At 41.4% G+C, this 22,552-nt stretch overlaps 1 protein-coding gene across 1 annotated transcript in view; it reads right to left on the reverse strand.

Moving 5' to 3' along the window:
* ATF6 (activating transcription factor 6) overlaps positions 1–21,072 on the reverse strand; it is a 66,860-nt gene extending 45,788 nt beyond the window's left edge. The window contains exons 1-5 of the mRNA XM_018573187.1: positions 20,852–21,072; positions 12,264–12,341; positions 10,225–10,306; positions 5,188–5,273; positions 3,158–3,389 (exon numbers count right to left, since the gene is read on the reverse strand). Of these exons, the coding sequence (XP_018428689.1) occupies positions 3,158–3,389; positions 5,188–5,273; positions 10,225–10,306; positions 12,264–12,341; positions 20,852–20,950 (577 nt within the window). The 5' untranslated portion in view covers positions 20,951–21,072. The remainder of the gene's footprint in view (positions 1–3,157; positions 3,390–5,187; positions 5,274–10,224; positions 10,307–12,263; positions 12,342–20,851) is intronic.
* Positions 21,073–22,552: the final 1,480 nt, after the last annotated feature.

A 22,552-nucleotide genomic window follows, 5' to 3' on the forward strand; every position in this document is an offset into this window, starting at 1 on the left:
CTTGCTAATTGACAGCAGGCAGTGGGCAGGTGCAATAGCCAGCCTGATATTGGCTATCTCAAATTGCAATAGCCAATAGCAGACTAGCTATTGCACGCACCCACAGCCTCCGATCCTCTTCGACTGTCCACTCTGACAATTCTCATTATCGATTTTATTGATTATTTGTTGCAGCCCTAGATGAGTCAGAGTCCAGAACTCACCCAGATAAGAAAGTGTTGTTGGACTTGCCAAAATGCTGCTTGCTTACAATCCCCATCCTGCTAAACGTTGAATAGTCTGCAAAAAGGAATGGGGAAAATTGCAGTGTTTGGATGTGCAAATTGAACAGAGATCAATCCGCACAAACTCAAGGCTGTAACTGTGGTCAAAAGGGCATCTACCAACTACTAACTTGAAGCAAACTTCTCAAGTAATTGAGTGGAGGTTTTCATTGAAAAATGTAAACTTGTTCACTCTGTAAATTACTTTAATGGAGAACTATCCTCCCGTGACCCAAAGCTCAGTATACCTCGAGCAACAGCTCACGGTATATGGAGACCGCAGCAGCCGGGACGGATCCAGACATGACTGTCGAGATCCACAGAGCCATGTGATTGACAGCTCCCTCTGCCTATCTAGAGGCAGAGCCAGCTGTACCCGCCCTGTCCCCCGTCCGTTCCGCCAGTCAGCGCTGGGAGGGGATCCCTGCAGGGAGCCGTGAGTGACAGTCACGGCTCTCTGCAGGGACATGATCGAGAAGTGAGCGAGCGACGGTATGTGTTCGCTCACTTCCCGATCTATAGAGGCGATGTGTGACAGTTTCATTGTCACACGTCGTCTCGAACTATGGAGTCTGAGTGAGAATCACTCACCTCATAGTTCTCCTTTAATGTTTAATGGTGAGGGTAATATTAGTAATAAACTTTTTACTGTAAACTCACTAAAAAAGGCAAGAGGCCACCGCCTGAAATTGGAGGAAAATGGTTTAAACTCAAAAGGGCGAAGGGGATTCTTTTCTATTAGAGTGGTAAAGCTGTGGAACTCCCTTCCACAAGCAGTGGTATCAGCACATAACACACAGGCGTACAGGTACTATTAATGACTGGAACAAACAGGCTCTCAGACGCTCACATAGGTTGACCTGTATCTTTATTCATCCTCAAATACTATTCAAGTGTAAAAAAAAAAGCCTAAATCATCAACTGCACCTGTAGTGGTCTCACTAAGATTTATTTGTGGCCACAAAAAATAAAAAATCAATGCACAAATTGCTATTGCTCCACCTTCTCATATCCTCAGGCTGACCTTACTCCTGGGACTACAGGAGAAATTGGGATGGAGAATAGGAGATCGGGGAACTTCTGTGTACCAATTCTATATAGGCTGAATAAACATGAAAGCCCTCAGCTTTCTGGGTTTCTGGGTTCAGAGCGGTCAGATCTCGGCAGAAGCACTGGTTCAACACTTTGTTGAAACGTGTTGATTTTTTCCAGATGTCAAAAAAAAAGAAAGGTCTAAACATTGTGAACACTAGCCTACAGAGAAAATGATTCACTCTATATATTGTTCCTGGCCTAATGACTGAGGGCAAAACCCACTTGGTCAGGAACTTAACCTCTAAATGCTCCCTACTGATTTCTTGTCTTAAAATGGAGCATATTTCACATGCTACTTAAACTAACCACCAAAAGCCTACAAAACACGTTCTGCTTTCCTCTACATAGGTAGTGACTGGTTATTGGAGACTTCGTGCTCAGGCCAACCGGATGATAGAGGTATATTCTTCACCTATTAGAGTGGCTGTCGACCTATTTCCAGTGCCAGTACCAACAACTGTTTCATGACCTTTCTCAGTCAGATAGATGTGAACTATGGGCAAAATAACAAATTACACACATGATGGAGACTGCCAACAGCATTAACACAGAAGTTTTTGTTTTTCCTCCCATAACATAGTTTTATTACCTGTTGATCCTGCCAGTAGATCCATTAATCTGTCCAGCAAAACTGACAGTTACAGAAGTTGAAACAAACCATACAACACTGCAGGTGTGCCACAACAAATAGCTTTTATGTATATGGTTTAAAAACGTATTTTTATTGGGGGAAAAAAGTTACTGTTTAACACTTTCCCACAGGCCGTACACATAACCGTGGCATGCACAGGTGGGCTTTAAGGCCCCATATATATGTGTACAACTGGTTCCAGCTTTCTGTGCTGAGGTCATGTACACGTGGCCCTCCCAGCACAGTGACTGAGCTCTCACCGACAGCTCCTAGTCAATGTTCACAATCGGAAGCAGGTGGGCTGGGCCTCCAAACATCTGACCAATGTGCAGGTACTCGCAGAGATCACATGACTGGGAAGCCTGCCTGCGACTCCCAGTGTTCAGAACCCCTTAAAGGGCCAGCAGGAGGCAGCACTGGCAAGGGATTAAAAGTGCTGGTGGGAGTTTGGCTTTAATTTGTCTCTTACTTAATGTCCATCTAGATCTACCTGTCCATCTAAGACTGCCCTGCTGTGTTAATGCTATTGAAAGTAATTTTAATTTAGCCCATAGTTGCACTTTAGAGGTACTGAATGGCATTATCAAGAAAAACTGCTACTGGTACCTGGATGTGCAAAATAGGTGAGCATCAACAGGGGAGGCAGACAATCAACCACTGGAGGCCAATAGACTAGGTCTGCTAGGTAGCCTCTATTACTTTTAAATATTAGAACTGGCTGATAAGGTCGTGTCTGTTTAATATAAATATAAAAATATAAACTCATTTTGACAGACTTGTTTCTTCACAAAAGAAACGGTAAATACATGTACATACTGCTGTAGTGAACTGGGAGTTGCAATGTTTGTTTTCCTTTGCTTTATAGGAAATGTACATTGGTATTTGTAATCCTTATGAATTCTTGTATTGGTCCGCATATTATGATGCAACGCTGATGTGACCTTATTGCCCCTTGTTCAAAGGGAAATAAAGGACATTAAATTGTATAACATTAATATGGTTATGTATCAAAGAGCAAATAGTGATGTATAATACAAAGCAATAAAACAATGGCAGTGCATAATCAGCTGGTACCAAAGAAGTTAGGCATCAGCACTAATGTACTGCAAGCTTTTTCCCCCCAAGTTGTACAGAAAACGTTCACTCTTTCTACAGCAAGGGTACATACTTTTGGTGGGTGTTGTGACTGCATGATTCTCTTCCGAATGTGCTGGTGAACTGGGGCTTCTTGAAGCTTCAGAGTATAAGGAGGATGGAGACTGTTCTACTGATATGTGACTTCTTGAAGCTTCAGAGTATAAGGAGGCTGGAGACTGTCCTGATGATACGGGACTTTTGGAAGCTTCAGAGTATAAGGAGTCTGGAGACATCTGAATACTGGAAGAAATATCAGTCTCTTCCTGTCACAGTGAATGGAAATTGTATTTCATTAGAGATGCTAAAATCCAAGGAACACATCATGCATTAGAGGACAGATACATTAAAGTTTAGCAGCACTTTCAGTGCAGTTACATTTATCTGTCTTCAACACCCATTCTTAGCCTCCCTCCAAGTCTTATACTCACCTGTCCCTGCTCAGCTGACATCTCCGTTTGTGTGGCTTGTGGCTTTTTTTTTTTACTTTATCAGGACACGGGGGTATAAAAACTCCTTATAGGACTGCATAGATTTTAGTGTGTGGGAGGAGCTGAACTCAAAAGTAAAGAACTTGGTAGCATAGATAAAGTACAAGACTTGGAAGGACAGAGTAGGAACATAATAGATTAATAAGTGTAAATGCACTTGAAACTGTGGGCACCATACCCCAGGATTCCTTTTTATGGGTAGAACTATAAAAAGTGCTACTTGAGTTCATTTAATTTTTGTTTTGGATTGACTCCAAGATAAAACCTTGGCTTAGCGTCTGGAGGTTCAGGTGACTAATATTTGTACCAGATAAATCAATACATTTTTATATTGGCTTTTTTTTTTTTCGAAGCCCGTGGACGTGCATCAAAACAAACTTCCCCTTGTGAACAAAAAAAGTGAACCGTGAAATCACAGCACACAAAAACGTGCACAAGGGTGCAAGGTCCTTCAAAAGAAGGGACCTACTTTCCCGACCCCCCGGGGCGCAAGGCTCCTGACAGGGGTTGAGACTGTCAGACCACCAACCCGAAGGCCGGTGGACCGTTTCCGTCGGGGACCTGCCGAAACAGGTCCCTCACAGTACTAGGCAGGGGGGATCTCCCGAAGAGAAACCCCCCTCCTGGGTGGGAGGAGACAGAGAACCCCGTAGGAGGCACAGAATCTCCTCCCAGCGTCAGGAATAGGCCCCGAAGAAACCTGCACCTTCAGCATCTGTGGGTCAAACCATGCTTTTCAAAAAAAGCCAATCGTGCATCGTGCATTAAGTGCATAAATAATACTAAAGTGCCAGTGCACCACGCTGACAGGCCTTAGGGGCCGAGTGCAAAAAAATTGCCCCGGACTAGCCATAAGGCCTGTCCAAGAGGCGTTGTGCAGAAATAAGCAATGTGGTGTGTGACCGAGTGATCAGTGAGTCAAAGTGGGGTCCCACACCCAAGTGACTTCCTGAGCACCCCTGGGACGCCACCCCCAGGGGGCACAACACCACGGGCTTCTGCCGCCCCCGAACTCTCTAGCCTTGATCCAAGTTTCGGATCCATTCCCATCAGGAGATAGTTCACCTTCAGAGATCCCTCCCCTGGAGCCCACCCATTAACTAGGGTCGAAAACTCCGGGGCCTGGAACCTCATCCGGCTCCCTACCAATTACGCCAGGAACCTACCGGTCCGTACATCCACCCTTCATAGGCGACAGCGGACTTTCAGTTCCCGACAACTGATAAGAACAGATACTACACTTGATCTTAGCCAAAAGGCCGAGAAGCGATTTATATATTGGCTTTTATCTTAGCTTATCTCTACAATGATTGCACTAAAAAGAAAGGTTGTTTTTGAATTGTGAAGTAACTGATGTTATAATATAATAAATACCATTTGTTTTTAGAAGGCAATGCTGTGCATCACAGTATTCTAGTGGAGGGCTTTTGGCTCCTTTGGACTGCCACACACATTAACATGGATTGGTTATCTTGTCTCATTTATAGTCCATAACAGATTATTTACATAGTAAGCAGCTGAAGTGAGACTGAATATATGAACAGGGATAATAACATTATGACAAATTCCTTACCGGCACAAACTGCGATGACGAGGGTGGTGAATCCACTGAACAGCTGGAAGACGCATAAGACAAGGGATCTGGTTTATTCCAATCTCCTGTAAAGAAATTACATATATTAGGCTCATCACAAGCCTGTTCTTGTGGATCTCAATTCACAAAGATGATAGCACACTTTATTTAGTCACTGAGGAACATAGGAAGGTAGAAGATTCTTAGACATTTGGGATGTCCAAAAGCTATCTTAGGGGTGACCAATAGTCACAGAGAGATCCCACAGATGTATCTAAATGAAGGCCAGATAAAGCAGATCCACAAGGAATGTTTACAAGGGTAAAAACCTAAGCCTAGAAAAGCCAACCTTTAACTTCAGGGAAAGAAAAATTGTATAGACAAGGTATATCCAGAAAAAAGACCAACCAAACAGCTAAAGTCTACCCCTTAAATCCTTTACTGCAAGGAGAAGGGAGGTGCATAATAAGCAGGCTGTTAACTGATCAACAACTAATCTCAAAATGTTTACTTTCCACTTCCTCCTTTCTTCAGAATATAAAGCAGATCTTACGTGAGATTGTCGTATCCGCCTGCCCAACAGATTCCTGGAATATCGTCACATATCCCAGGAGGCTGCAGACCTCCAGACAGTCGCATACAGAATACAAGAGGATAATGCTGGACCTGCTGGGCTGGTAAGTATATTTATTCAGCATTTTGGCATTTTTTTGGGAAAGGCGAAATTCCTTTTTTAAGAGACATACGTGGGTATGAAAGCCCCCTCAGAGGTTAATTCAAAGGCAAAAGAGACCCTTAATATAGGGAAAAATAGAAGGGTAGTTTCCTTGAAGGAAAAAACCAAAGAGGACAGATGGGGTGAATATATAACAAAATCCAACTGATGTGCAAGGTGCTTCAGGCAGTGATATCCACAAAGTAAACCTGCCTAATTATGAAATATACTAAGAATCATAAAATGTGGCCCTGTAAAGGCACTAGGAGTAAAAACCCTAGTACAAACACTAGGAATATTAGTTTTATAAAATAGCGGAAGGAATAAAAAGGCAACAGATTTTTTTTTTTTTGTAAAGTGACTGTCAAGTGAATTTAAAGTGACTTATGTGCCTTCATGATCCAGCTTGGGCTGGCTAGTAGCTACAAAATTCTAACAGCTAAACTCCAGCCTTACCTTTTTTCCCGCACCTGTAGGAAGTTCTCTACTGTGCAGAAGCTGATTACTCTTAATTCCATGCAAAATTGCATCTCCATAATATAGCCCTTTGAAGCTGCGTCAGCTATCTTGAGCCCACCTTAATTTCCTGTCAAATCTACTTCATTTACTCTCTTCCTGATCCATACTGTTGTTTGGTCTTGCCTCTCACAGCTATTTGCCTGATCTGCCATCAATCGTTGTTTTTCAACATGTTAAAGTGTGATCTTTAGAGCAGGAATAAGTCACTGCACTGCTATTCCCAAGCATTATATAAAATAACACATCCACGCCATCTCTTTAAACGTGCATGCTCCTCCCTAATGGCCACTTGGTGCTGATCAGTCACTTGATTACACTATATTAGAGTGTATATAAGCCAGGATATTGTTAAGCATTGACGTCTCAATATAATAGTTAGGCATTAGCATTTTCAAAAGGAGACGGTAGATAGTAGTAGGCCTACATTTTACTATTATTGATTAGGTCTTATTGACCTTTTTAAGAACTATTATTCAATAACTTTTTATAATATACTGTTATTTTACATATGCAGGTCTCTGCACCCACAATCTCCCTCTGAGCTCCCAAGACTTGTTACTATATAACATTTCGTTAATCGTGTCTATTATAGATCTATTGCTATCGCCTCCATCTAGTGTCCAAATTTGGTATTTCCTGGCGAACAGTAATTTTTTATAAATAAACTATTATTTTGATTTTCACATCTCTTTTTCTTTACTATATTTCACACAAAAACGAAAAAAAATAAATAAGGATTACACTTACTTACACATGCTATAAATATATACTCATAAATAAATCCATAACAAACATATACCAATTGTAATCAATCCTCAGTGACTACCCCAAAAATCTTCTAAAGTTTGACATAGAAATATTAAATATTATTATTCTTTAGTGCAATAAAAAGTTAGTTAACAGTGCAAACACTTTTAGTCCCAATTTATATCCAAAGCATGCAAACATAATGGGGGACTTTTATGAAAGCATTTGCATCTGTTTAGAAGATGGTGCATTAAATAATATTATTTAATGCACCATGTCAAACTTTAGAAGGTCTTTCAGGCAGTCACTGAGGATTGATTACAATTTGTATTTTTTTGTAATTATTTATGAGTATACATTTATAGCGTAGTGTCATTTTTACTTTGTTAATTTCTCTTAATTTGGGTAAAGATAATATTTATTTTTTTGCAGAGCTGTTCACTTTATATAGTGATAAGTGCAGATCGATGTTCATTTATTTACTTGTATTGTATGACAAATACTGTACGACAGGTAACTCCCAAGTTTTTTAACAAATATTAGATTAGCTTAGTTTTAATGTCACATTGCCGTCTTTTTCACCCTGCAGTAGCACCATATATACCATATACCACTATAGCATACCCACTGTAATTCATACTTGAAAGAGAGGTAATAGCCTTGAAATGCATAGCCAAATACCTAAACTGGAAGCATCCTGCACAATTCATCCAAGAAGTTCCTATAGGGCACTGTTTGCCACTCGCTGGAGATCTGGAGCTGACTGTACACCACTGGCTTTAGAAGCCACTTGGATGATCTCTTAATTTGTTTTTAACACTATGAAATATTGCACAAGATCCATGCCTCCCTGATTTGTTCTCTATTGCTGCAGTATATGTATACCCCACATTTTTTGACCTCCTGAAGCAAGTATGTCTTTAACCTTTGAAACTTTTTCCCTCCACCTGTTCCCCCTCTGCGAAGCTGTATTTCCTGTTCATTGTAAACGCTGTCTACACCATGTTTTTAAATTTGCAATAAAAATGTAGTATAGGCAGACCCTGAATTACGAACAAGATAGGGACTGTAGGTTTGTTCTTAAGTTGAATTTGTATGCAAGGTGGAACAGCTACTTTTTTAAGTGCAACTCCAGCCAAAAAAACATTTTTTAGTTTTGGATAGCATAGGTAAGGGTTAAACCCCTGTAACATTTGTTTTGCTGTCCTCACAGTGGCTCTAATCCCACACCCTACTAACCAAAACTAAAAAAAAAAAAAAATTTGCATGGAGTTCTACTTCAAATGCAACTTGGTCAGATGTTTGTACAATTTCCTGTAATGTACAGTACCAGACCCGGAAAAAGAGGCAGGCACTCCTCGTCTGCACGTCTAACAACTACCTGTTGTGTACAGGAGGTACAGTACTACAAATCAGACCCACTCCTCGTCTGCATGTCTAACAACTTCCTGCAATGTACAGGAGGTACAGTGCTACGAACGTCGGCGTAAGCACGGTAGCAACAGTACGGTGGAAAAGCCTGGGACCTCTGTTTGAAAGTACGAGTCATCCGTAACTCGGGGATTGCCTGTATAAAAACTCACACAGTGCATTAAGTATTCAGACCCCCTTTACTTTTTTCAATTTTGTTATGTTGCAGCCCCATACCATTGGGTTCTTAGTCACCTCTTTTACTAAAGCCCTTCTCCCACGATTGCCAAGTTTGGCCTTCCCCAGATCTATGCCTTGCAATAATCTGGTCTCTGAGCTCTTCAGGCAGTTCCTTTGACCTCCTGGCTTTTGCTCTGATACAGTATGCATTGTCAGCTGTGAGGCCTTCTATAGAGTGTGCGCCTTTCCAAATCATATCCAATCAATTTAATTTACCACAGGCGGACTCCAATCAAGGTGTAGAAACATCTCAGCAACGATCAGGAGAAATGGGAGGCACCTGAGCTAAATTTCAAGTGTCTGAATACTTATGCCAAAGTGATATTGTGGTTTTTCCTTTTTCATACATTACTAAAATTCTGTTTTCACTTTGTCATTATGGGGTACTGCGTGTAGGTTAATACACACACACGTGAAACTCGAATAATTAGAATATTGTGCAAAGTTCATTTATTTCACTAATGCAACTTAAAAGGTGAAACTAATATATAGTGCTTTCACTCCGACATTTGCGGCGATATGTAACATGTGCAGCACAATAGGCGCAATCGTCGTTTTCGCACGTAGGCGCACCCGACGCATATCTACGTGTGTATGTGGGGGGGCGGGGGACTTAAAAAAAAAATTTCTTTTTTAATTTTTTTTTATACTTTATTTTTTTATGAGTCTTTCATTTTTATATTACTTTTTTTTTTTTTAACAAGACACAAGCGATCGAGCGTCTATATAGACGCTTGATCGCTTGACTAAAGCTCCCGGCCGGCCGTGTAATTACAGCGGCCGACCTGGAAGCTGCTCGTCGGGCTCCACTGTCTGCTCGTCACAGACGAGCGGATTTTCGAGATGTATGTATAAGCAGCAAGTTAATAAGTAGCACATTCCAATGCAAAATGGCAAGACACTATCATACCCAAAATTGTAAGCAGGCTTGTTTAACAAAACAAAACATTACAGTTCATCACTTTAGATGGCCCTAAAATTCTTCTATTCCTGGGATGTTTTGGGACATCTACATGTGTCCCTTAACAAGTGTTAACAAAAAACCTTAGAAAAAAAATAAAATAAAACTAAGGTAGACACCACATCTAGACACCAAGAACTAATAATCTGCTATGCATTACATTTTTGTTTTTGGGTTTAGATACTTTAAATGTTCTGAGCACTTTAAAGTTTTGTTTTTTTTTACATGTGCTTCCAGCTGAGTCTGTAATATGGTATTACTGTGCATTATTCCAGTAGGGCCAACACTTTCTTTTTTTAATTGTTTTTAGTGCATCAGTAATATAATTATAAAACTTTATAACTATACAACACTCAGGAACATCATTTACTCTACTTCTAAAAATACCTATATCATTTTTTTTGCAATAACATTTATTTTAATGGGTAAATTTGAAGCAACATACCTGTAAAGCATGGCTCATTCAGTGGGTGAGAATTCCAAGGCATTAGGTCTGTAGTAAAGTCCAGATTATCAAAATTGTCTGTCTGTAAAGTATATAAGAAAGACGCATTACTGTCTACATGTATGACAAAACTAGATTACTACCTATATGTTAAGTACTGAAATTCTGTGGTAAAAAAAAAAAGAAAAGATGATTGCACACAGAATTAATCATAAGTTGTACACAGAAGCAAGATGTTTTAATGGTTGTAATACAATCATTGCACCATTCACCGACCCTCCCGACCTCTCCCAGCCTTCCCTGGCTGTTCCACGTGTCCTGCACGCACCTGAGTCTGCTGTGACTCTGTGTTTCCTGCACCCACACAACTCACTCTCCACACTGAGCTGGCTTCTAATAAGGCTGCTCTCAGCCACTTGATCAGCCCAAGCTGGTCATTAAAGATTTTTTAAGTATTAAGCCTGACAATGCCTCCACCTGCGTTCCCAGAAGGATGGCAGCATCTTAGCTCAGCCATCATTAAATGTAAGCACCCATTTCCTATACTGAGATGCTAGCTCAGAGATTATCATGTAAATCATGTTTGGCTGTGTTCACAAATGTCTAATACAGATCAGCCCCCTGCTGCAACCACTTACCTTGTAACCTGTTACTAGTGACGTGCGGGGCTTGGTGCAAACCCAGTTCACTTGAGCTCACCCAAGCCCGCACGAACCTATGACTGACACCCCCCTCTTTCATCCCAATCAGCTGCGGCAGGAGCGGCTTGGGCAAACTATGCTCGCAATAAGACACCACACATCACTGCTTGCTTCAAAGTACTGTGTTATAGTTTGAGTGACCACTGAGAGAAAGGAAACAAATGCTTCCCTTTGCCTGCATCTGACTCATGACATCATCTCAGCCTAGGCACTAGACTGGAACTTAATGACTGCTATATTGTAACAAATCAGGAATGTATTTCCCCAGATTTGTAAATTTACCATTTTCATAAGGCTCCTGGTGACCCTCATAGTGGGAAGGTGGAATAAAAAACCTTTTTAGACAAAGGAATGAAAGTGGGATAATCTATTTCTCACTGTTGGCCAAGGTCTACTTAGTCTTTCAGGCCCTCAGATGACTTTGGTGGGCCAAAATTATATAATTTGGATACTCCATAAACTGAAGTTATCTTTCTGTCAGAGCTAAATAACAGGCACCAGATTAGTCTGACCTAAGCACCATTAGCAAATCCCAAGATTTATGAAAATACATTTGATAGCTTTTCAGCTGGAGCAGTATAATTGTGGAATAACCCATTTACACAAATATAATTTACCAGAACCACTCTAACCTTTAGAGACAGTTTAGAGACAGAGATTGAAGGTCTTCCTAAAATGTTAGAAAAATCAGACTAAATTTAGCTTAAAAAATTAATTAGAAGAAGTAGAATAAGAGGGTTTGTATCATTCAAGATGTAGGCTTTATTCACACCTGGAGATGAGGTGTGTTTTGGAATTCATGCAGGAGGAATCCCAAACATGCCATTTAGAGACGGCTGCAGTCACCTGTCATGTTAATGATCTGGCACCAGCAGCCACAGTTGAAAGCGTCAGTCCATCGGCATTCTGCATGTAATCCTATGCGATAGTGATCTTATTCTGATCGCATGTAACCCTATCAGTATCATAAATTACATTTACAAACAACTATACGACATTAAAATGCCTCGTCCCTTTTTAGATCTGCAGTCTGAAGGCAGGTAGACTTCTCAACTGGCTTGCAGCATTAGCTCCACAATTAATCCACGACAGACCGGTAAAGAATACTTGTATAAAAAGAATTTCATGAAATATTTATAACAGGCCTTAACAAACCAAGGAACCAGGCTGCCAATATGAATTAATAAATGCAACTGAAAACCTTTTACAAACTTTTCTAAATATACAATGAAAACCCATTTTAAATGGCTCCTAAAGACATATTGCTCATGCCTAGTTGGGACTCACTGGCTGCTAAATACTGCATTTATTTATTTCAGTTTAGGATTATATACTTACAAGGACAATGCAATCCCCATCTTGAAACAAATCGTCATCAACATCAACTAAGTTGTTCAATTCATCGAACAGTGACGAACCTTAGGGAGAAAGGGGACAAAAAAAAAAAAGGTCATTCACTGTGATGCTGCTTGGAGATGCACCCTATTCTTTTGTCCAGGTGAACATAAACACACAGGACAGAAAGTGATGGGAAACCAAATGGGACACCCGTTCCAATGACATCTGTCTAATGGGGGAGGGAAATCTCCCCCGATTCTGAGATTTCCTTCCACTTCCTGTTGTGCATCTGTGAGACACAGATAGTAAACAAGAGAAACACGTGACAGGGATTTACCCAATTCTAGACCCAACAAGTTTTTTTTTTTAAATAGCTTTCCATATAATGTTTTAGAAAGTTTATAAACCTTTAATACATGCCAAAAGATTTCCAGACCACCACAGGTAGTCCATAGAAAGATAAGTGTTATCAGAGAATCAGCTGTTATTGAGAAAGAAAAACAAAAACACACATTCCTGGCTTTTGGGCTATACAGTGTGGAAAATAATAATTTGCTCCCCTACAGATTTTGTAAGTTTGCCCACTTACAAAGAAATGAAAGGTCTGTAATTTGTATCATAGGTGTATTCTAAATGATAGAGACAGAACATCAACCAAACATCCAGAAAAAACACATGATACAAATGGAGTTGCAGTTCAGTGAGTAAAATAAGTATTTGATCCCCAAGGAAAACATGACTTAGTACTTGGTGGAGAGACCCTTGTTGGCAAGCACAGAGGTAAGACGTTTCTTGTAGTTGGTTACCAGGTTTGCACACATCTCAGGAGGGATTTTGGACCACCCTTCTTTACAAATCCTCTCTAAATCCTTAAGGTTTCTTGGCTGTCGCTTGGCAACTCGAAGTTTCAGCTCTCTCCATAAATTTTCTGTAGGATTAAAGTCTAATTAAGATTAATGTGCTTCTTCTTGAGCCACTGCTTTGTTGCCTTGGCGGTATGTTTTGGGTCATCGTCATGCTGAAAGACCCATTTTCAGTTTTCTGGCTGAGGGAAGGAGGTTCTCATCCAAGATTTTACAATAAATGGCCCCGTCCATTGGCACCTCAATGTGGCAAAGTCGGCCTGTACCTTTAGCAGAGAAACAGCCCCAAAGCATAATGTTCCCACCTCCGTGCTTGACTGTAGGGATGGTGATCTTCGGGTCATAGTCAGCATTTTCCTTCCTCCAAACACGGCGAGACGAGTTAATGGCAAAAAGCTAAATTTTGGTCTCATCTGACCACAGCACTTTCTCCCAATCATTCGGGCCTGAACATGTGCGTTCTTGAGGAAGGGGACCTCACGGGCCTCCAGGATGCACTGCAGGATCTCAATCCAATGGTTTGTTTGGTGACTGTGGTCCCAACTGCCTTGAGATCATTCACAAGCTCCTCCCGTGTAGTTCTGGGCTGATCCCTCACTTTTTTCATGATCATCCTTACCCCATGAGACCAAATCTTGCATGGAGCTCCAGACCAAGGGCGATCGATGGTTATTTTGTATTCCTTCCATTTGCAAATAATCGCCAACAGTTTTTTCCTTCTCACCAAGCTTCTTGCTGATAGTCTTGTAGCCTATTCCAGCCTTGTGCAGGTCTACAATCTTGTCCCTAACGTCCTTTGACAGCTCTTTGGTCATGCCCATAGTGATGAGGTTTGAGGAAAGGTTGGAAGAAAGAGATTCTGTGGATAGGTGTCTTTTATATACATAACGAGTTGTTGTTAGGGGCACTGTCCTAAATTGACAGAACTAATCTGTGTACCACATAGCCAGTCTCTTTGAGACAGAATTATTGTTAGTTGGTAGGGGGGATCAAATACTTATGTTTTAAATTGAGTTGCAGTTCAGTGAGTAAAATCTGTATCACGTGTTTTTTTCTGGATTCTTGGTTGCTATTCTGGCTCTATCATTTAGAAAAATGTTTTTTACGGTTTTACAAAATATAGCATTTCAGGGGCCTTTAATAAATACTGAAGGCCCAAATTTAAGCAGGTGTGTAGAAATTGGAAAAACTGGCTTGGCAGCAAAAGGGTTGAAACATGCAACAATGGATATGGGCCCTAAGGGCCACAACGAGAGTGTTACACTGTGTTTTACAGTGAGGTGCTTCAAATCACATTAATTTAATAATTCAAAGGGTTTTGCACACAAACAATTCAGCATTCAGTTCAAGTTCCAAGTGATGATCCCCTCGGTTTGCATTGAGAAGTGAGCCACTGCTTTTAGGAACTGTTTGATCCAGTGATACACTGATAGTTAGGTTTCAAAAAATATACTTAAAGTGATATTAAAATTACACATTGTTAAGCCTTTTTCAAACGCTTAATAAATGACTAACAATGGATGCTGCTCCTTGATGTTTAAAAGTTTAAGTTTACTGCAGAATCAGTACTGATGTACTGTTTTAGGTGGCTCCTTTATCTTGCAAGGCACCTATGGAGCCACCTTTGTGTGTAAGTAAGCTGCAAGTGTCTCCACAAACATACAAGAATGGCAAGACAAGCCACTTCCCAGTTCCCTGCTTCTCCTTCCTCACTTCTATCTTCTCCCTACTCCAAGCTAGTAGTGGACAACTGCTGGAGACTGCGCTGTCCCTCATGATCTTGTTTCCTCTACAGGAAGTTCAGGAAAGCAGAGCAGGGTTAGAGCTGTTTGGAAACATGATGATTGCAAGTGTTTGGGCAAAAATGTAAAGAAATACTTTGTTGGACATTTCTGAAATCATTATTGAAAACAAGTTTGAGAGTTTAATACTACTTTGAGTTTGCAATGTGCACAATGTGTAAAGTTTAACTCCTAATTTCAACCTCCAAGAAAAATATGTAAAATAGTTGCACTGCTTAGTCTTTAGAGAAATTCACTACTCTTCTGACTAAAGATGGAAAATATATGTTTGTAACTTATGGTTGAAGTGTTTTGCAGTAGCATAGGCATTACTCTAGAAAGAGACCTGAAACTAAGCTGATATCTACTGTATATCAGTCGCACACACCACATCCTCCAAGGCCACAAGAGTAGGGCTGCAACAACTAATCGACTAAGCCGATTATAATCGATGATTGAAAAAGTTATCAAAGTTTTCAATCATCGATTAATTGGCTTTCGATTAGTGGGCCCTGTTCATGGCACAACACACGCCGCACATCCTCCCCGCCTCACGCTCGCCTCTGCCAGACCCGCCCGCATCCACACGCCGCACCTCCTCCCCGCCTGCCCACATACACGATCGGCACAGGGACGCGGGGAGAAGAAGCAGCAAGGGGGAGCAGGCGTGGGGAGACGACAGCCGCCGACAGACAGGCCCGATCTCAGAAGCAAGTTGCTGGAAGACTGCTCAGGTAAGCCTGCACTTTCCCACACATGGTGCTCTTTAATGTATTGCTGGGATAGTGGGATTTGTATTCCACTATAGCTGATGGTACATTGTACTGTATATTTTATACAGAGCAATGTACCATCAGCTAAAGAGGACTACAAATCCCAGCAATACATTATACACTGTATGTATGTTTTGCTGGGATTTGTTGTATTCCTATATAGCTGGTGGTATTCTGCATTGTGCTGTATAGATAATAATACATCATACAGCGCAATGCGGAATTCCACCAGCTATAGAGGAGCACAACAAAGCCCAGCAATAGTACATTATACATCGCAATGCAGAATAACACCAGCTATAGGACTACAAAGCCCAGCAATAGTACATTATGCAGTGCAATGCAGAATACCGCCAGCTATAATGTACTATTGCTGCGATTTGTTGTATTCCTCTATAGCTGGTGGTATTCTGCATTGTGCTGTAAAATGTACTATTGCTGGGATTTGTAGTCCACTATAGCCGGTGCCATTCATTGCTGTATAATTTTACTAGGGATGCAGCGATATATCGACCGCCGAAACATATCGGCCGAAAATGGCACTTTTGGCTAAATGGATAAACTTGACTGCTCACCATGGTTCCTGGGCCTCGGCCAGTGTGCCCCTAGTTCCCCGGCATCTCATCTGAATGCTGGGCAGTATGCAGCTCCACTAGAACTCCTCAACTCTTTTCCCTGGGATGGCCTGGCCTGTCAACACGCATGCACACATGAAGCAAGTCCAGGAGTGGTGTGGGTGTGTCTGCCAGTGACAGGGAGGAGAGGATGTAAGCAGCTGCAAACAGCCCAACTAAGCGATAATGAAAATCGTACACAAAGATTTTCATTATTGATTATTATTGACTTTGTCGATTAGTTGGATCAGCTCTGCTCAAAAGTTAGATACCAGCAGCAACTTTTAAAGGAACGTTGGCTACCTGGCTCCTGGACTAAATAAGGAGACTACCTCCACCCTAGTATGATGCCCTACAAAAATACCCTAATATTAGAGAAGAGCAGGCAGAAGCAGTAAGCTAGGTCTTAAAGTTTCCTAGCCCTCTAACTACTCTTAAATACTCTGTGTGCTCTGCTATCTAGAAGGGACAGAAAAAATGGGTTCGCTGAAGTTTTTCTTTTTATTAACTTGTGTGTCTACTATACCTTCCAGATTGGATCAGTAGTCATTCTTTAGGCTATCAAGAGGAGAAAACAGAACTATCAAACACATGCTTTATTTTTTTCGGAACAACAGGATTCTGAATATCATTAACATTATCTATGTTCTTGAATTATAAAACCAGCACATGGGAAAACTGAAGCAGGGACAGGTGCCCTGAAATTTGCATTACATAACAGTCAACTATTCACATTGTGTAACTCCTTTTATTTGTCTTGGGCTAAATTTGTGCAGGTTTCCACAGATTACATGGTATGTTTTTATGCAACAAAATGTAAATATAACTAGCATAATTAGTTTGTTCCTAAACTGATAAAATGAACTCTAGTCAAATGGCACCAGAACCCAACCTCTGTAGAAATGCTGATACCCAACCACCCCTAATATTTGATGCAGAGTGAGAGCACAGACTTTAAAAAGGACAAAGCAGGAGAAGCTTACTGCATCATGACAGCAGATCATTTTTCTGGTTGAGACATATAGGTACAATATGCATGACAAGAAGAATGGCCACATTTACAGGTGAAACTCGAATAATTAGAATATCGTGCAAAGTTCATTTATTTCACTAATGCAACTTAAAAGGTGAAACTAATATATGAGATAGACTCATTACATGCAAAGCAAGATAATTCAAGCCGTGATTTGTCATAATTGTGATGATTATGGCTTACAGCTCATGAAAACCCCAAATCCACAACCTCAAAAAAGTAGATTATTACATGCAATCAATAAAACAAGGATTGTACATAGAACAATATCGGACCTCTGAAAAGTACAAGCATGCATATGTACTCAGTACTTGGTTTGGGCCCCTTTTGCACCACTTACTGCAATTACTTTTGCACAATATTCTAATTATTCGAGTTTCACCTGTATGTCGAATGGAAACCCCATACTCCTGCATGTTAAATAAAGAACACTATCAGCACTTTCCAAAATTCATTGCAAAACAATGTTGCTGCCTTGACTCCCAAGAGCACACCATCACACTGTGCAGGGAAAATATTTGCAGCTTTTATATTTATTTTGATAGGACAAAAACACTTTGGGCCCCTTTCACATGGGCAGTCCGATCGGTTTCGCCTGTCAGTATTTCAGACGGACCCAAAGGGATGCCCACTGCCAGTCTATGGGCAGCCGTGTAGAAATGCAGTTACCACCAGCTCGGGCACAACAGAGATTAAGGGCCCTTTCACACGAGTGTCATCAGTTCAGTCAAGGTTCACGGATACAAAAAAAAACTGATGAAAACTAAATCAGTTTACATCAATTTGCATATCCGTTGTCAGTTCAGTTTACATCCATTTCTTACATGTCCGTATGTGGTAAATTCCCATGATTCTTTGCTTTCCCCCAGAATGCATTGAGCTTGCCATGCTGTAACATGGCATCAGTCCCAAAAAACGAACGTAACCTGAACTGATGTAAACTAATCATCAGGTTACATCAGTCCCGAACAGTCAAAACGGAGAGCTGATCCATCTAAAACTGCGGACCTCAACTGACACTGATGTTTCCTGATGTAAACTGATGGTCATCAGTTTTCATCCGCGCTGATGCGTAGAGATGCATTGTTGTCCATTTTTCATCTGCAAACGGAGGGTTGAAAACCAGACAACCTCAACGCTCATGTGAAAGGAGCCTAAAGGTACCTCGTACGATAATCGCTAGAAATCCCACGATCGTACGATAATCGGCAGGTGTATGGGCAGCGTGCGACCTCTGCTACTGTACGGCCGCACGACTTTCGTTTTCCTAGCACGCTGGAAAACCTGCCGAAAAAAATCATACGATTTTCGGCAGGTCGCTGTCGTGCCTGCTCAGCACTGCTATAATCGGAGGCCCTCCCCTCAGCTCGGCGGGCTTGCGATGATCGCAAGTACGATCTGCCTGTCAAAGATAGGCAGATCGTACGTTTTTTTAATTACCTTACAACCATCGCAAGACAAAAAAGTATTGCGATGGTTGCAAGGTGTATGGCCAGCTTTACAGTGTTTCGTTTCAACAGATCGGATTGTGCCGGATTGGGGGTAATCTGATGTAAACAGACCCATGTACATTGAGGGCTTCCATGTTTGGACCAGAACAGTTTGTTCCCAGACCAAAAAAGCATCCCAGTGTATCCCTATGGTATTTCTGGGCTCTGTTCACACCAACGCAGTCTGTTCCGGTCCAGACAAAAAAAAATAGGGCTCGTCTCATTTTCTGTGGTCCAGAACGCACCAAGACAGGACTGTACCTGAAAGCTCATTTCAAGCTAAAAAAAAAAAATGCAACAGTACATGGCAAAAATGCACTGCGCTTTTGCGATCTGTTATGGAAATAGTGTAAACATAGCCTTACATCACATTCCCCGTAGACACACATGGGGTCCAGCGGTTTCAGCTTTTTCTTCCATTGCAAGATGGAGAAACAAAAAAAAAAATTTAAATTACAGACACGGATGTCACAGGGGTGACATCCAATCCGTACCGCTATGATCAGGAGAGGATCTGTGGTGCCCGGATCCTCTCCTTATCAGCCCATGTGAAAGGGGCCTAAGGAGATGTAGTTCTGGGGAACATGCCATTATCAATAGGAACTATTCTCCCAGCAAGAATTGATGACAAAGGAGGAGGACAAAAGCAGTTTTTCACCACAGAAACTAGTTAAAATAAAAATACAATTCTGGGGAAAAAATAAACCCACTGTTATTCAAAGTCCTAATAATATAAATCATGAAAACCATGCGGGTGGTGTAAAGATTTTTACCGGAACTGTATAAAGGGCAGATGAATAACTGAGTAGCAATGAGAACAAAGCATATTAAGCATGTATACAGTAGCTGAGGGGCATGCACCTTCCCACAACTGATTGGGTCGGGATGAGGGGTTGGCAGTCAGAGTTGTGAGGGGCCTTGGGTGGACTCAGAGGCACTGGGTTAACCCAGCCAACCAAACCCAGCCTCATCACTACATATTACATATGAAGGTTCTGCTCTCTACATAATACAGTAGTTCAACTTTACTGCTCCTTTTCACGATGCAAACGTATGAGTTAGCTGACTCAATTAACCCAATGCTCTCCCTGACAGAGATCTTTTTTCAAACGCAACTCTTTCCAAAGCTAAACAAAAATGTTGGCTGAAATATGAAAGGGTTAGAACCTCTGTCAGAGTGTAATTGCTGTCTGGGTCCCAGTTTGAGAGATTTCCCAGTATGACAGAGCTGGAAGTGAGGGGAAAATGTACCTGCTGTCTATTGGACAGGTAGCTGACAAAACAGCTAGGTTTACACTTTTGTGTGCGCATTTTCATGCATGAGTTTTATATGCACATTGCTGGGTGTTTTTAATGTACTTTCATGCATTAATCGTTTTTGTTTTGGCCCAACGAAAGTCAAATGAAAAAGAGAGTGCTAGGGGCGAGGGTTTCTAGTCTTGCGGTAAAACACATATGGTCACTGTATGCCACTGCAAGTCTATAGGGCAAAAAACATGCACTGATGCATCAAAAAAATATTATTCCCAACGCATGGCAGTGCAGATCACAGGTGTGAATGAGGCACTGCTCTTCACACCAGTGTGCATGCTTTAAATGATGCATTACACATGTGGGCTGGTGTGAATGAACCCTATAGGAAACCTGTTGTGAGAGCAAGGAGGCTGCCATTAGTGATACCTTTCTGAATACTTAAGTTGCTTGGCTGTGTCAGACTTTCAGCGCTCATGACATAAAATGTAATTGGTCTTACATCATTACTCTACACTTTATGCTGCGTTCACATGCTAACATACAGACAGGAAATACGAGTTTCTGAGTTGTGAACACCCTATTGTTTCAAAGCTAAAGATCAGAGAATTCATACACTATACAATATATGATATGATGAGCTCCCATGTCATGATTCTGCACCTAATATTGTTCATCTTCCTTAAGGATCGCTGTATTCTGAAGTGACATCATTGTGGGTTATTATTATGCAATACAAAGTAATACTGACATGCATGTCACCACCATAGTCCGACTATACTCACTCCACAAAAGATCATCTAATAACGGGACACCCAAACTGCCGCCTCCTGGACCCGGCCCCTGGAGCCCAACACACATGTTTTCAACCTCCATTGCCATATCGTCCTGTGTCCGCACCGATCGCAATTTATTTCCGCACTGACTGCTATATACACGTCTACCTTCTCCAACATGAATGACGAGCTACGGGATCCGGGCTAGCTCAAAACGGATAGGAACGCGCATGTCCACTAGCAGGCGCAGCGCCTCACATGTGATGAAATGTGTTCAGCTCTAAGCAAATAGTGAAAAGGCTCCAGAAATGCTGAACTCTGCGACAGGTGGAAACTCCACTTCTTATGAATTTAGTATACTGGTGTGGGCTGGGTGGGGGGCCTTCTAAAAGGAATGACAGAATGGAATGCCCATAGACTTTGACAGGGGAAGAGAATGCCCATAGACTATAATGAAGCCAAACGGAATGCCCATAGATTATAATGGGAAGCAAAGTATCAGATAATTTGTAGGCAAATCTGAAAAAGATATCAATTTATCCTTTACCACAGATCTTCCCCATGTATAGTAACATCTTTTACAATTGAAATAACTTTGGATTTTTCCTGTTTTCTATGGCATGACAGGTGAATAGCACAATGGAATGCCCATAGAGTATAATGGGAAGAAAGATGGGCCTTGGAGTCTGAGCCATATGACACATCAAATAAATCTTTAGCAGGCATACTCTCCAAACTCCTTTTAGTAGGCCCCCTGGGTGGCTCACGTTATACTAGGCATTCTATCTCCTAGTTTTTACTATTATAGAATAAAAGAGCCTTTTCCTTGAGTGGATGTAAAGTTCACAATGCAAAGCTGAATTCCAGTGATAACTTTTTATTCATACTTACATTGATGCTGCTTATCCCAATGTTAATTCGGCCATACACTGTCTTATTTTTTAATTCAACCCAAGGGCTGAATGAAAAAAAAAAAAACAGATTCCTCCATCTACGCTTACGAGCGTTGATTGAGAATCCCTGCTGGCCACTGTCAGAATACCCAGTCGGCAGCTCATTGGGTGCTCGCTCTGTTTGTTCAAAGAATTTTCAACCGGCTCCTAATCAGCTAATTGAAGGATGCCTGCCGACAGCAGCACCCACTATGCAAATTTTATCTGGTTCCTGAAGATCCAGCCAAAATTTGCATTATGTATGGCCAGCTTCAGTATGCATATGATATGGTCGGCCAGTGGGATCCCTGTAATGCAGTACTAGTCGCCACTACTATAGTGCTGGCTGCAATCTTCCAGGTCCTATATGGCACTGTGCAGAGCAGCTTCCCCTCTGCTCTGAAAACACAGGGGGATGCTTGCTCAGCCAGGTGGCTAATTAGAGAACGCCTAGTATTTTTATCAATGGATACAAGGTGTTCTCTGATTGGATCAAATCGATAATACGAAATCATCTGCACTCCATACAGCGTACAGACCTTGGATGAAAGGTTGGTGCTTGAAGTGACAACACGGATGGCGCCGTGTCAGATACAGTCCATAATAGAAGTCACCAGCACTTCTGTGCAAGAAGTAAAGCACTTTTTATTAAATTGTCACATGCGTCAAACAGCCAACATTTTGGGGCCACGCAGGGTCCCTTTTTCTGGGTGACATAGTGAAGGGACCCTGCGTGGCCCCGAAACGTTGGCTGTATGACGCATGTGATGATTTAA

This window comes from Nanorana parkeri, unplaced genomic scaffold (assembly GCF_000935625.1).
Source record: "Nanorana parkeri isolate BGI_ZX_2015 unplaced genomic scaffold, ASM93562v1 scaffold2265, whole genome shotgun sequence".
Taxonomy (NCBI): domain Eukaryota; kingdom Metazoa; phylum Chordata; class Amphibia; order Anura; family Dicroglossidae; genus Nanorana; species Nanorana parkeri.